The sequence below is a fragment of the Ochlerotatus camptorhynchus genome, unplaced genomic scaffold (assembly GCF_037179485.1).
Source record: "Ochlerotatus camptorhynchus isolate MF236.1 unplaced genomic scaffold, CSIRO-AGI_Acam_v1.1 ptg000002l, whole genome shotgun sequence".
Classification (NCBI taxonomy): Eukaryota; Metazoa; Arthropoda; class Insecta; order Diptera; family Culicidae; genus Ochlerotatus; species Ochlerotatus camptorhynchus.
Window position 1 is genome coordinate 1,782,962 of NW_027040494.1, and position 14,673 is coordinate 1,797,634.

At 41.9% G+C, this 14,673-nt stretch overlaps 2 protein-coding genes across 2 annotated transcripts; one reads left to right on the top strand and one right to left on the bottom strand.

The window, feature by feature from the left end:
- Window positions 1-212: 212 nt before the first annotated feature.
- Window positions 213-3,441, top strand: Prp6 (pre-mRNA processing factor 6). Its single transcript, XM_065221861.1, has 4 exons — window positions 213-411; window positions 492-551; window positions 610-3,022; window positions 3,089-3,441. The coding sequence occupies exons 1-4, from the start codon at window positions 314-316 to the stop codon at window positions 3,311-3,313; spliced, it is 2,796 nt and encodes a 931-aa protein (XP_065077933.1). The 5' UTR covers window positions 213-313; the 3' UTR covers window positions 3,314-3,441.
- A 4,561-nt stretch (window positions 3,442-8,002) lies between these two features.
- On the bottom strand, window positions 8,003-9,699 carry LOC135699634 (uncharacterized). The gene is made up of 3 exons (XM_065219963.1): window positions 9,512-9,699; window positions 8,692-9,445; window positions 8,003-8,636 (listed from the first exon to the last, which is right to left on the bottom strand). The coding sequence occupies exons 2-3, from the start codon at window positions 9,432-9,434 to the stop codon at window positions 8,327-8,329; spliced, it is 1,053 nt and encodes a 350-aa protein (XP_065076035.1). The 5' UTR covers window positions 9,435-9,445; window positions 9,512-9,699; the 3' UTR covers window positions 8,003-8,326.
- Window positions 9,700-14,673: the final 4,974 nt, after the last annotated feature.

The following is a 14,673-nucleotide window of genomic DNA, read 5'->3' on the forward strand; positions in this document are numbered from 1 at the left end:
TTACACTGATTTCCTATTCGTTCGAATTCCAATGCCGTTCAATCACTTTTGGCTTAAATTTTACGTAATATTTAAACGGGTCCCGTCAGAAAATAATTAAAATCGAATTGATTGCGTAATCGCTCATTACTATTGTCGAGAAACCTGCAAAGTCGCCCAATGATCGATGTCAAACACGCATGTAAACATTGAGTGGTTTGTTTTTCTTTCGTGCATCAAACGTTTTAGCGAAGAAAAAGTGGCTATTTTTTATAATTTCGCCAACTAATATTGGCAGTTTTTGAAATAATAGTTATTTCACCGATTCCCGACAATGGCCCACATTCCAGCAACGTCGCTGGGAAGTAAAAGTAAGAAGCACTTTCTCGGTGTTCCGGCTCCTCTTGGCTACGTCGCCGGTGTAGGTCGTGGGTAAGCATATTCTATTTCGATGCGTAATTAGAGTTATTCGTACTAATACAATATATTAATATTTTTTTATTCCATCACAGTGCTACCGGTTTCACAACCCGTTCGGATATCGGTCCAGCTCGAGATGCTAATGATGTGTCGTAAGTATTTTCAGATTTCAGTGCAGTGAGCACCAAAACATAAGATTTACTCCTCCAGGGATGACCGCCATGCACCGCCGGCAGCAAAGCGTAAGAAAAAGGAGGAGGAGGAGGAGGACGATGAGGATTTGAACGATTCCAACTACGATGAGTTCAGTGGTTACAGTGGTTCGCTCTTTTCGAAGGATCCCTACGATAAAGATGATGCAGAGGCGGATGCCATCTACGAAAGCATCGACAAGCGTATGGATGAGAAGCGAAAGGAGTATCGAGAGAAACGGTTGAAAGAGGATTTGGAAAGGTATCGTCAGGAGCGGCCCAAAATTCAACAGCAATTTTCAGATTTAAAGCGTAATTTAATCGCAGTAAGTGAGGATGAATGGGCCAATTTGCCGGAGGTAGGAGACAGTCGGAATAAAAAGCAAAGGAACCCTAGAGCAGAGAAGTTCACTCCCTTGCCGGACAGTGTCCTGTCGAGGAGTTTGGGCGGAGAATCGAGCAGTACGATCGATGGAAGATCCGGGCTGGCTTCGATGATTCCAGGCGTTTCAACGCCGGGAATGCTGACTCCAAGTGGTGACTTGGATTTGAGAAAGATCGGCCAGGCAAGAAACACGTTGATGAATGTAAAATTGTCCCAGGTATCGGATTCGGTTGCCGGACAAACAGTGGTCGATCCTAAGGGATATTTGACGGATCTTCAAAGTATGATTCCTACTTATGGTGGAGATATTAACGATATCAAGAAGGCACGACTGCTACTGAAAAGCGTTCGTGAAACCAATCCCAACCATCCGCCGGCCTGGATTGCTAGTGCTCGCTTGGAGGAAGTTACCGGAAAAGTACAGATGGCACGTAATTTAATTATGCGAGGCTGCGAAGTAAATCCGTTGAGTGAAGATCTTTGGTTGGAGGCGGCTCGTCTTCAACCGCCGGATACTGCAAAGGGAGTGATTGCGCAAGCTGCGCGGCATATTCCGACGTCGGTGAGGATTTGGATTAAAGCAGCTGACTTGGAAACAGAGGTCAAAGCCAAGAGACGTGTTTTCCGGAAGGCGTTGGAACATATTCCAAATTCTGTCAGATTATGGAAAGCAGCTGTTGAGTTGGAAAATCCCGAGGATGCTAAGATCCTCCTCTCGAGAGCAGTGGAGTGTTGTAATACCAGCGTGGAATTGTGGTTAGCTTTGGCACGATTAGAAACGTACGAAAATGCTCGTAAGGTGCTGAACAAAGCTCGTGAAAATATTCCTACCGACAGACAGATTTGGACGACTGCTGCCAAGTTGGAAGAAGCTAACGGAAATATTCACATGGTGGAGAAGATTGTTGACCGTGCTTTGAGCTCTCTTAACGCCAATGGAGTTGAAGTCAACAGAGATCAGTGGTTGCAGGAAGCTATGGAAGCGGAGAAAGCTGGCGCCATCAAATGCTGTCAAGCCGTCGTGAAGGCCGTAATTTCTGTTGGAATAGAAGAGGAGGACCGAAAGCAGACTTGGATCGATGATGCCGATCATTGCGCTAAGGAAGGAGCCTTTGAATGCGCTCGCGCCGTCTACAACTATGCACTGTCAGAGTTCCCTTCGAAGAAGAGCATTTGGCTGCGAGCAGCGTACTTCGAAAAGAATCATGGAACTCGTGAAAGTCTGGAAGCGCTTCTCCAGAAAGCCGTTGCACATTGTCCTAAGTCGGAAGTTTTGTGGCTAATGGGAGCTAAGTCCAAATGGTTGGCTGGAGATGTTCCGGCTGCTCGGGGTATTCTTTCGCTTGCTTTCCAAGCCAATCCCAATTCCGAAGACATTTGGCTCGCTGCTGTTAAACTGGAATCTGAAAATGCAGAATACGAACGTGCTAGACGTTTGCTGGCCAAAGCTAGAGCTTCTGCACCTACTCCCAGAGTCATGATGAAATCTGCTAAACTGGAATGGGCACTCAACAATCTTGAAGAAGCTCTCAGTCTTCTAGATGATGCCGTGAAAGTATTCCCAGATTTTGCCAAACTTTGGATGATGAAAGGACAAATTGAAGAACAGAAAAATCTACTTGAACAAGCGGTTGAAACTTACATCGCTGGACTAAAGAAATGTCCCAATTCGATTTCCCTTTGGTTGCTTTTGTCCTCCCTTGAAGAAAAGCGTAAACTACTGACCAAGTCCCGTTCAGTGCTAGAACGTGGTCGTTTGAAAAACCCCAAAAACTCCATTCTCTGGCTTGCGGCTATTCGAATCGAAATACGTGCAGGGCTCAAAGACATGGCCAACACGCTGATGGCCCGAGCTCTCCAGGATTGTCCAAATGCCGGCGAGCTGTGGGCGGAAGCGATTTTCTTGGAGCCACGTCCCCAACGGAAAACGAAATCCGTCGATGCACTCAAGAAGTGTGAGCACGATCCACACGTTCTGCTGGCAGTTTCCAAACTGTTTTGGAGCGAACGTAAAATTCAAAAGTGTCGCGATTGGTTCAACCGAACTGTGAGTACTTAACTGTTGCGGTATTAGTCCAATAATTGTTTGATGCTAACACTCAAATTTCCTCAGATCAAAATCGACCCGGACTTTGGCGATGCTTGGGCATACTTTTACAAGTTCGAGCTCCAGCACGGAACCGAACAGCAGCAAAAGGATCTGCTCGAGCGATGTGTTGCGGCTGAACCGAAACATGGCGAAGAGTGGTGTATGGTAAGCAAGGATATTGTCAACTGGTGCTTCAAGACGGATGAAGTATTGAAAGCGGTTGTCAAGATTTTACCCACACCGATTTAGGAGGTTTAAAAAAAATAAGAAATAATCTTTTGAGTTGCTTTATCGTAATGTAATTGTCTCCAGACAAGCTTTAGGCTACAAACATACAGTTGGCAGGATGTGAGTTAATGTGAATGTGATTTCCTTTCTAGAACTTTAATCAGAAATTCCTCTAGAGCTGGATCATGAGGCTTGATAATTTTGCTTAGTCCAGGATGTTGACAAAATCTTCAAAATACTGGATCCGGATCTGACGCGTTGCGGCAAAGTTACAGCTAAATCTATTGTCTGTCAAATTTACGTCAACCCAACGCAAACGGATCTAATATGGATGGTCCTTAAGGGTGTTCAGTCAATATTGTGAGACTTCGCGATACATTTTGTACCATCTTATCACAATTTTCGTTTCAAAATATTCCATAAAGCATTTCGATTCTATCTTGACAAATCCAAGGCGTTTTTTTATCCATACATTTATTAAGCTTAAGCAAGCTTTACGGAGCCGATTAATACATTTTTTTTATAATCAATAAAAAGAATGGGGGTGCTGCTTGCTTTCTCCCGCGCCCGTAGCTTTATTCTTTCTTCTGTTTTCTTCTCTTCAATAATATGCTAGGTTGGGTCTTTACGGGCTACAAAATGGTGGGTTGACAGCCTGTCTTCTTCTTATCCTGGTCCGACATCCCTCAGGATTGCACCTGCAACAATGTTACGCCAATTCACTCGATCCGTGGCTGTTTGTCTCCAATTTCTTGACCGTCCCACACTTCCAAGATCCTGCTCCACTTGGTCTAACCACCTTGCTCGCTGTGCACCTCTTCGTCTTGTACCGGCCGGATTCGAGGCAAACACCATTTTTGCGGGATTGTTGTCCGTCATTCTTAAAACGTGTCCCGCCCATCGTACCCGTCCAACTTTCTGGATACAGGTTTCGCCATAGATTTGCGCCAGCTCGTGGTTCATCCTTCGTCTCCTTACACCGTTCTCACATACCCCGCAAAAGATGGTCCTAAGCACTCGTCGTTCGAAAACACCCAGTGCTTTCAGGTCCTCCTCGAGCATCGTCCACGTCTCGTGCCCGTAGAGAACTACCGGTCTTATCAGCGTCTTGTACATGGTACATTTAGTACGGAGATGAAGTTTATCCGACCTCAGGGTCTTGTGGAGTCCATAGTAAGCACAATTTTCGGCAATAATACGCGGACGAATTTCTCTGCTGCAGTTGTTATCCGACGTCACCAATGATCCGAAGTACACAAATTCATCCACAACCTCGAACTCATCTCCGTCGATTGTCACGCTTCTGCCTATGCGAGCACCATCCCGCTCGGTTCCTCCAGCTAACAGATACTGTGTCTTCGACGTATTCACCTTTAATCCAACCTTCTCTGCTTCACGTTTCAGCCTGGTGCACTGCTCCGCCACGACCTGAAACGTTCTTCCGATGAACTGGCTGGACTTATTGAAGATCGTGCCCGCATGTTAAAGCCCGCACGTTTCATAACACCTAGCGCAATGTTGAACAGGAGGCAGGAAAGACCATCGCCTTGTCGAAGTCCTTTGCGAGTTTCAAACGCGTCCGATAACGCACTCGATATCTTCACGCAGCACTGTACACCATCCATCGTAGCCCTGATCAGTCTGGTCAGCTTCCCGGGAAAACCGTTCTCGTCCATAATCTTCCATAGCTCTTCACGGTCAATAGTACCATAAGCGGCCTTGAAATCGATGAATAGGTGGTGCGTAGGGACTTGATATTCATGACACTTTTGGAGGATCTGTCACAACGTAAAGATTTGGTCCATTGTCGATCGCCCGTCCACAAAGCCGGTTTGATAACTTCCCACAAATCAGCTTGCTAGCGGCGATAAACGGCGAAAGATGATCTGGGAAAGCACTTTGTAGGCCGCGTTAATAATAGTGATCGCTTGATAGTTCTCACATTCTAGTTTGTCGCATTATTATATACTGGGCATATTACTCCCTCTTTCCACTCCTCCGGTAGCTGTTCTGTATCCCAGATCCTTACTATCAGTCGGTGCATACAAGTGGCCAACTTATCCGGGTCCATTTTGATAAGTTCCGTTCCGATGCTTTGTTGTTTTTAAGCTGTCGGATAGAATCCTTAACTTCACCTATTGTGGGAGCTGGCATGTCCCTCTCATCTGCTGTACCGACGAAGTCATTCCTCCTGCCGCCTTGGTACTCCGCCTATCCGCCGTTCAGATGTTCATCGTAGTGCCGACACATTCCGGCTCGCGGCACAAAGCCTTGGCGGGATGTGTTGAGTTTCTTGTAGAACTTGCGTGTTTCTTGAGAACGGTACAGCTGCTCAATTTGTCGCACTCCAGCTCTTCCAGGCGGCGCTTCTTATCCCGGAAAAGATGGGTTTGCTGTCTTCGCCTCTGTTTATATCGCTCCACATTACGACGGGCTCCTTGGAGCAGCATCGCCGTCCGCGCTGCGTTCTTCTTGTTCAAAGCCGTCTGACACTCTTCGTCGAACCAATCGTTCCGTCGATTCCGTTCCACGAACCCAACACTGGTTATGGCTGCTTTCACGTTGCTCCAGTAGTCCTCAAAAGGGGCTTCGGTGAGCTCTCCCTCATCCGGCAACGCTGCGTTGAGGCATTGCACGTACTCAGTCGCTCCAGATTGTACCGTGGCGGGCGTCGGTACCGAATGTTGTTGGCAACGGAAAGTTTTTGGCGCACCTTCACCATTAGAAGGTAGTGGTTCGAATCGATATTTGCGCCGCGATAGGTCCTGACGTCGATAATGTCCGAGAAGTGCCTTCTGTCGATCAAAACGTGGTCGATTTGCGATTCTGACTGCTGCGGTGATCTCCAGGTGTACCGATATGGGAGGCTATGATGGAAGTAGGTACTACGTATGGCCATGTTCTTAGAGGCGGTGAAATCGATGAGCCTAAGGCCGTTGGCGTTCGTTAGTTGGTGTGCGCTGAACTTTCCTACAACCGGTCTGAATTCCTCCTCCTGGCCGACCTGAGCGTTAAGATCTCCGATGACGAATTTAACGGCATGGCTTGGGCAGCTGTCGTATTCCCGTTCCAGTTGCGCGTAAAAAGCGTCTTTATCGTCATCGTCACTTGCTAAGTGAGGGCTGTGCACGTTGATTATGCTGACATTGAAGAAACGGCCTTTGATCCTCAACTTGCACATTCTGCTGTCGATTGGCCACCACCCAATCACGCGCTTCTGCATTTCGCCCATCACGATGAAAGCTGTACCCAGCTCATGTGTATTACCGCAGCTCTGGTAGATGGTATAACCATCCCTATACGTATGTACCGACGATCCTTTCCAGCAAACCTCCTGCAGCGCTACGATTTCGAATTTGCGGACCCTCAATAAATCGGAAAGAATGCGGGTACTTCCCAAGAAATTGAGAGACTTGCAGTTCCATGTTCCGAGTTTCCAATCGTTAGTCCATTTCCGTTGCTTGGGTCTATGCCGATTGTTCCGGTCCGTATTTACATTGCTTGCTTCCTGCACTTTTGTTCATTTACGGTTGGCTTGTAGGGCCTGCACCAACCCCCACATGGTGTTTTAAATGTTAGGAGCGGCTGATCCCCGTCCTAGTGCTAGTGTGGTACTCAAAACATAGCTGTCCACGAAGGGCCCCCGGCGAGACAGAAGGGGGGGGGGGGGGGGGGGTCGTGGAAATACACCATCGGGATTTTTTGTTTGTTGTTCCGCCTTGGTTCTTTGTTCGCAAATTTTGTGAGAGTGGAATTACGCCCGGAGATTTTTTTTGGTTTTCTTTTTGTTCGTTGTTTACACGTGAAATCTCGCGTCACTTTTCAAATAGACCAATGTAACATATCCACCATTTTGAGAAAATCGAAGTTGAAGTTCGGCAGATTATTATTTTAACTGTTTAGAAACAATACATTTTGCAATACTATTTTTAATGTAGTCAGTGAATAATTAACGTTCAGTAGAAACGGTAAAATCACAACTTTACTTTGAATTTCATGCTACAATATAGAAAAAAAAAACACATAGGACGTTTTGACTAGTCAAGTTGTACATCGGACATGTTGAAATTGGACGATTTTTCTAAAGACATAATCAATGAGTGTTACATTGGACGTTTTGTTCTACATGATACTAAATTCCCTTTCACAGATTTCATAGTAGAGTACCTAACTTTAGATTGGCCCCGCCTTTAGGAAATGAGCACCAATCATGTTAGGCAGTCCGACAATTTTTGACCTATGACTATCGAAAATAAATTAAAGTAAATTTGGATGGATGTTTTTGTATCACATACAATGATGGAAGAGCAATAGTTTGAATAGCTTAACTCAATTTGTTTACATTTGTTACATTGGTCTTTTTGAAAAGTGACGCGAGAAATATCAATCGAAAGGATTTAAAACGAATCGGGCGTGACTAGATACTACACGTTTGGCATATTAAAACAAAATAATTCGTAGTTCTGGTGCAAGGCGTAACAACCAGATGCATCATAGATTTGAAAGTTGGAAATACACCATGATAAAGAAACGTTTTTGATGATTTGAAGTGATATTTTCTTCTACTTTTTCGTGTTTATCGAGTAGTTTGTGAACTGTTCTCTATATATGTGGCAAAATATGTACATTCTGGAGTTACGCCCTTTTCAAATGTTAGCCTAGAAATAATGTAAGCGAAGGCCGTTTATCTTTTTATTTTGCATTAAAAAACGTTTATTGGAAATTATTTCAAATGGCAATTGCAAACTACACATTGATTGAACATGCAGTTATAAGTCGTAATACAATGCACAAAACGATTGTGCCTAGCCATGCATTAGATATGGCTAGAATAGAACAATATAGGTACCATGATACGAAAAATATGCCTAACAAAAATATGAATAATGACAATTTGAACTTTTTTTTTTGCTTAATTATAATAAGGTAAAAGAATAGAATGATAAGTAGAACCGTTCAGAGCTCGTTTTAAGAAGTAACGCATACCTAAGCATCTTGAACATACACATGTTGAGGCTTTGGAATAGCAGTCAGTCAGACCCTGTTCAGAAGATAGTCTAGGTACGAATTGCAATCATTGATGTCTTCACAATCGGCAGCCATTGCCTTCAGCTTTCCTTGGAGTCGATTTACTCTGTCCTCGCCTAAGGCCGTTGATCCATACTTCAGGGCACTGCTGGCATGATACGATAGGATCTTGAAGCAATGTCTGCGAACGGCATTATGAGCGTGATTGTCCCAAACCGGTGTCGAGCGTACGTAGTGCCATGCCATTGCGACGTAATCGAGCAGTGCGTCCCAGTGTTTAGAGTTGTGCAGCGTTTGACTGTGATCGACAAGAGTCCTAGAAAAAAAATAATGATTCGAGAAACAACATCACGATTTACAGCACGAAATACTTCTTGAATGCAGCCAAATGCGTAGCCGCTCGCGCATAAGCAGGACTGTCCGTCTTGCTTACCAAGCGCGTTGCAGGAAGGCTTTTAAAGATGTTCTTCTTCTGGTAACTCAACTGCTCCTCCAACGATGTTATGTCCGGAATTGGTAAATCAGATCGGATAGATTCTTCCAGCCGTGGATTTGCCTGTACCATTCCGGTTATTATCGAAATCAGCTGATCCTGGCTGAAGCCTTTCAATAAGGTTTCCAGTGGAACTTCACCGTTATTGCGATTCATGGATCCTTCCTGTAGACGTATTTTTTTGGAATTGCTGGGGGAACCCTTTGAGGGTGTGCTTCGTTTGCTTGGAGGAGACGAGTAACTCGCATCAGGTCCAGAAACGCGAACATCCGATAGTTCCTTGATAAGTGAACGCTTCCGTGGAGAACTTCGCAGCGTCATTGCTGAAATGCTCTTGGTTGGAGTTTTGTGCGGTGACTGTAAACCTTTTTCTGGGCTCCACATGATGGGCACTCGACGACGACCTCTCTGTTGTATGACGGCTTCATCAGGGGACATCCGAGGTGACAAGTAACTGTCCGGTATATTGGCAGCTGGACTATCGATCAGACCGGGGTTCAATGCATGTCTTCGGTTTGCTCCCAGAGGGGCAGCAACCCGATGATGATGTAGTGGAAAGCCCATTCCCGCTGGGATTTCTGCGAGAATCGGGCGAGCCCGAGCGAACTCTTGATTGGCCATTTTGCAATGTTCTAGCAGTGACGGAATCATGAATCAAAAAGCGATCGAAATAACGATAAGAATTTGATACCACATACCTTTATTTTTCAACACAAACACTTATTAGGCAGATACACAAATCACTGAATGAAAAATGTTTACATTGTACAACCGAAAACAGCACAAATTATGTTTTCTCCAGAATTATAAACACTAATCCATCCGCTGAATTTAACGTTCACTGTTACGATGTTTACACTTTCATTTTCCCGCTCGAACTAACTGAACTTTCCAGCGAGCGATATTTTTTTCTGATGCATTGAAATATTTCACTCGATACACTGTGAAAAAGTAGAGAAAAAGTTTTATGGCTTTTATTCCACCCTTTTTATGGCACAGACTATTGGCAAATCAAAGTTGGCACTCGTGGAGAATAGACGAACTATGAAAGTGATGATGGTTTTAAAAATTTTCCACGGAGAGCTATACGAGTGCAATCTTAAAATGCTTTTATTTTGAAAATGGAGCATTGTATTTAAATCTGGTTGTTGCTGCAGTTGTAGAAAAGCTGAAATCTATGCACACACCTTAAAATCTGAAAAGAAATTATTTTTTCTATATTATATATCTATTGAGTAGTCCTTAAGTTTTCTACTAATGTAGCATTAACCAGATTTAAATAAAATGCTCCATTTGCAAAATAAAGGCATTTTAAGATTGAACTCGTATACCCCACCGTGTAAAATTTTGAAACCATCATCACTTTCATAGTTCATCTATTCTCCACGAGTGCCAACTTTGATTTGCCAATAGTCGCTATATTCATAGTCTGGCGGATAGAATCACGGGAACCAATTGAGCTGTCAAATAGCGGAACCAATCGAGCAAATCTCGCTTAACTTTTCAAAATGTCCTATCTAACATTTCACTCTTTTCAAGAAAAACGAGATTGAAGATTGACAAAATCTTTTTTGATACTATTTTAAACCAAATCAACTTTTGACATTTTTAAGACCTTTAATAGTAAAATGCGATAGTAAAATTGAAATTGAAATTATAATCTACCCGTTTCATACATTTTTTTCTATGAAAACGTGAAAAATGTTACATAGGACATTTTGCTCTTGTCAGGTGTACATTGGACATGCTATATAGGACGTTTTGTTATAATCACAGTTACATAGGTCATTTGTGTTTTCAACATTATATGTTTGTTTTTAAGCATTATGAGTGCATAATTTAAGTTATACGATGAGTTATACGAACAATATGAGTATTGGACTCGTATTGGACAATGTATCAACTTTTTTTAACGGTATATCGCAACACTGCCCACAGATTGTTTTGGTCGATCGTTGGTGGTCGCGTGAGCTGCTTTTTATTTGATAACAGTGTTATTTTAGGGGCTGTTAATTAACTACGTAGACAGATTTTCGGTATTATTGACCCCCCTCCCCATGCGTAGACAATTGTCCATATAACAATTTTAAAATTTGTATGGGCCGTGGATATTTTTGAACCCCTCCCCCCTCCCCTCACGTGGAAATAGTAGTAAAATGCTTGACATGAAAATTCTGATGTGCACAATCACATTGTTTTGGTTTGTTTAAACATTTTAGACTTTTGACTCGTGTAAACACAAAGGACCGAAGTACAGATCTGCATTGTTTTGGTTTTTCTGATACTTCAGACGTTTGTCTTGATGAACATAGTCAAACGTCTTATGTAACAGTGAAACATCGTTAATGCAAATTTAAACTTCAGACGTTTTGTTAATTTAGAATTTTCTCAAATCAATTGACATTAATCTGAATGTGTATGTGTGTGCATAATGTTCTTAGGTACAAATGTTACAATGTGCATTTAAAAACTCGATTTGTTTACATTTGTTACTTAGGACCTTTTGAAAAGTTAGGCGAGAAATCACGACCAACAACAGAAAAGATCACATCAGTTATTGCGATCAAAACTTTGGAAACCCTTTTCTGGTGACTCAAGGCTTGCTTACGCAAACTAACACCATATTTGAGTTGGGGAAAGTTTCCGCTATCCGATGATACTGGTAATTTGCGTTCGATTGGCGAGGAAAGAATAATTAACGTTTTATTTATAAAAGTTGATAGTACCTTTTCAATTGTTGGTCTAAAATATATTGAAATGGTTCCGCTTTTTGATAGATCGAAATTCTATCCGCCAGACTATTAATATAGCGACTATAGCACAGATCTGTTGGTCCATATTTATTTTATGGTATAAGAGCAACCGTAACGGTACGCTGCTAAACTCCTTTAGCAGCCCTCATCATAGCGCAGCTACCGTATCGGGGGTTGCCATACGAGTAACTAAAATAGCAATCGGCTTCTCGGTGAGAAGCGCGTTACCAAATTTAGCAGCACGGGAGAAAGGTTGCTATTCGTAGAAATGTCAAAATGCTCACTACCGGTACGGACTACGGCGAGTAAATTGATAACCGCGATAGCAGCGACCGGTGTGGAGAAGAGTGACTATACTAAAATGAGAGCGCAGTGCGCTGTTAAAATAGTCGAGCAAATGACAACGACCGTTACGGTTGCTCTAAGGTGATCCACACTCAAAAAAAGTTCAAAACATTGTTAGATTAAAAAGTATAATTTTTTTCGATAAATGCGATTTAAACATCGCTTAGTATAAAAATAAATCTATCTTAAATTTCAAATTAATCACAACATTGATTTTGAAACGAAAATTCCTCAGTAGTATAAAAAGATTGGCACGCGCTTCACCATTCTGGATTAGTTTTTTTTAAAGTGGTAGCAATTGTTCCATTCGATAAGGTCATTAAATTATTATAAATTAATTAAAACGATCAGCTGGAGGCAAACAAGTCCCAGGTTGAAAGCCTCATTAAAGAAAATCTAACCTAACCTAAAACGATCTTCGACTTAATAAAATATTCCACACATAATGCAAATAGCCTTGATTGGATCTTTCTTTACATCAGGAAGAAATATTCAAGCAGGTAGAACATGAAGTTTACCTACAACGCACGGTACCAAATATGGTCTTGGATCCTACTAAGGCACCGCGACACAGTAGTTAATCCCCCAGCTAGGAAGACTCCCTATCCGATAGTAAGCAATGCGGACGATATCTTTCAGAAAGTTTGCAGTTCGAGAACGTATTTGGTGAGATTCGATAAGTCCAGTGCACACTTCACAGGTATGTGAAGTTGTTTTTCTTCAAGTCACTCGGACAGGAAGAAAAGTTTTGTAAGCAAGCAGCAAGAACAGATCAAGGATGTCCCCGGTGGTAGTGGCTCTGGTTGTCAGTTATAAGGAGAACTTTTCGATCGAACATCAGACACGAGCTTTATATTTGCAAGATTCACTTTACACTATACATTGAATAAACTATTTTTATACTAAGCTTGTATTCAATCTATTTAGATTTGAAAATCTTTTGAGTGCAAGAGACATTTCTCAGTGGAACTGACAGAGATAAATCTAGAATGTGTGAGTGATCTGGTGTTAATGGTGCTGAATGTAAACATAAACAAAGCAGAAATTCATATGAGAATAAACTGCCAGTTCTACTGTGATCTTTAAAAAGTTCTTGGTAAACAAAAAAGTCAGCTCATCGCAACTGTCTCGTGGACAGCCTTATTCGCAATATTAGAATGTTGTGCAGTACACCAGCAAACTGCCTGTTGTTCCAGACCTTGTATGATTGACATCGACCACAAGCTTATGTATCACGATATATTCCACATAAAATTGATCGATGATACACAGCAAAAAAAAATGTTATATCGATCAATGTAATTCAAGCTGATGTATGAAATAATGCTGTAATAGCAAAAATCAGATACAATATTACATCAATGGATGTAATTTTGTTCGCAAAATCGATGTACATCGTATAACCGATGGATTGACCTGGTTGCCTCGCTGGTTGCAGCAGTTTGGATGTAATATTCAACAACTTTTTTTTCTGTGTACAAAACCATCCATTACCAGTGTTTTGGAATAATGAATTCAATATATCGTTTATAAAGCATTTAAGCACAAACGAAGTGACAGACGACTAACTGGCGAAGAAATCCATTTAAATAATGTGGTTCACTGTAATAGAATTTTCTTGGAAGCTTATGCCATCATCCACCAGATGGGTTAGTTTTTTTGTTTTGATTTGAACAAAGTTGATTTTGTGTACAATGATTCTTTGACAGTGTGCAAAGAGTGCGTATCATTTTGTCATTTTTTTATGCATTTCAGTTTTGAGTAGAGTGAAAGAGATAGAACCAAAACATTCTAGTACATTTGGTGAAAATGCTAGTTCAATCTAGTAGTAGTGTTGCCATGTGGTACAATCCAGTAGTAGTGGTGTTGCCATGTGGTACACTGAAAAATTGCAATAGCAGGTGCGTCACCAAAGTTTTCGAGCCGCTCCGTCTGTCACTTCGTTTGTGATTTAAGAAAGCTCGTATAGTGGTATAAGTTCGTCGGTGGTATAAGAATTATTATGCTGACTGTATTCACCTTTGTTCAGTAACATTGTAAAGCTATCGTTGCCTAAAAATGAAATGCATTGTAATTTGATGTGATAACAGCATTACCAACCGGTGGAAACTAGAAATACTCAACTAAGATCATACTAGAAATACTTGAGATACCAACTAAGATCAATTAATCAATAGAGTTAGAATATTGTTTTTTATTAAAGAAAAAACTAGTTGAATTTGAGAAGCACACGAAACATAAAGGTGATTGAATTTGGGAATGTTCAAATTTTGACACTTCATTTGGCTCAAAACATCCCTAATAAAAAATAACCATAAACGAACGATAACCCAAATCATTGAACTATTCCACAAATGGTTTGGATGATACCCAGAACACGTCGTTAAGCAAATTAACCATACAATTTTTATTAGGGATTCCTTCCACTTATCTCTTCCTCTGAGTATTTCTAGTGGAAGCTAACGATTTTAAATTGGCTCACTACTTGACTATTCTATTAGTCCAAAGCAAATCGATTAACGTACCCCACTCTAGTCGAAATTCTAGTACTACACTATGTTTGTTTTGATTCGCTATGAAAGTTTTACAGATAAAGTGAGGGGCTCGTGGATTTTCCTATGTTTCGACGGGTGCATCGATTAGCTTGGGACCGAAGAGAGTACCAGAGCTGAGCCAAACAGTTGAGCACGTTTCTTCGGGACCTTCTGGTCTTAGAGTTACCTCTATGGCATTAATACACCATTAAAAACTTTTAACGCGAT

What these genes read in the sequence shown, in the direction of transcription:
- Prp6 (XM_065221861.1), top strand. Translation starts at nt 314, where the DNA reads ATGGCCCACATTCCAGCAACGTCGCTGGGAAGTAAAAGTAAGAAGCAC. An exon ending in GTCGCCGGTGTAGGTCGTGG is followed by an intron (nt 412 to 491) that starts GTAAGCATATTC and finishes ATTCCATCACAG; the next exon opens with TGCTACCGGTTTCACAACCC. An exon ending in CGAGATGCTAATGATGTGTC is followed by an intron (nt 552 to 609) that starts GTAAGTATTTTC and finishes TTACTCCTCCAG; the next exon opens with GGATGACCGCCATGCACCGC.
- LOC135699634 (XM_065219963.1), bottom strand. Translation starts at nt 9,434, where the DNA reads ATGGCCAATCAAGAGTTCGCTCGGGCTCGCCCGATTCTCGCAGAAATC. An exon ending in CATTTGGCTGCATTCAAGAA is followed by an intron (nt 8,637 to 8,691) that starts GTATTTCGTGCT and finishes TTTTTTTTCTAG; the next exon opens with GACTCTTGTCGATCACAGTC.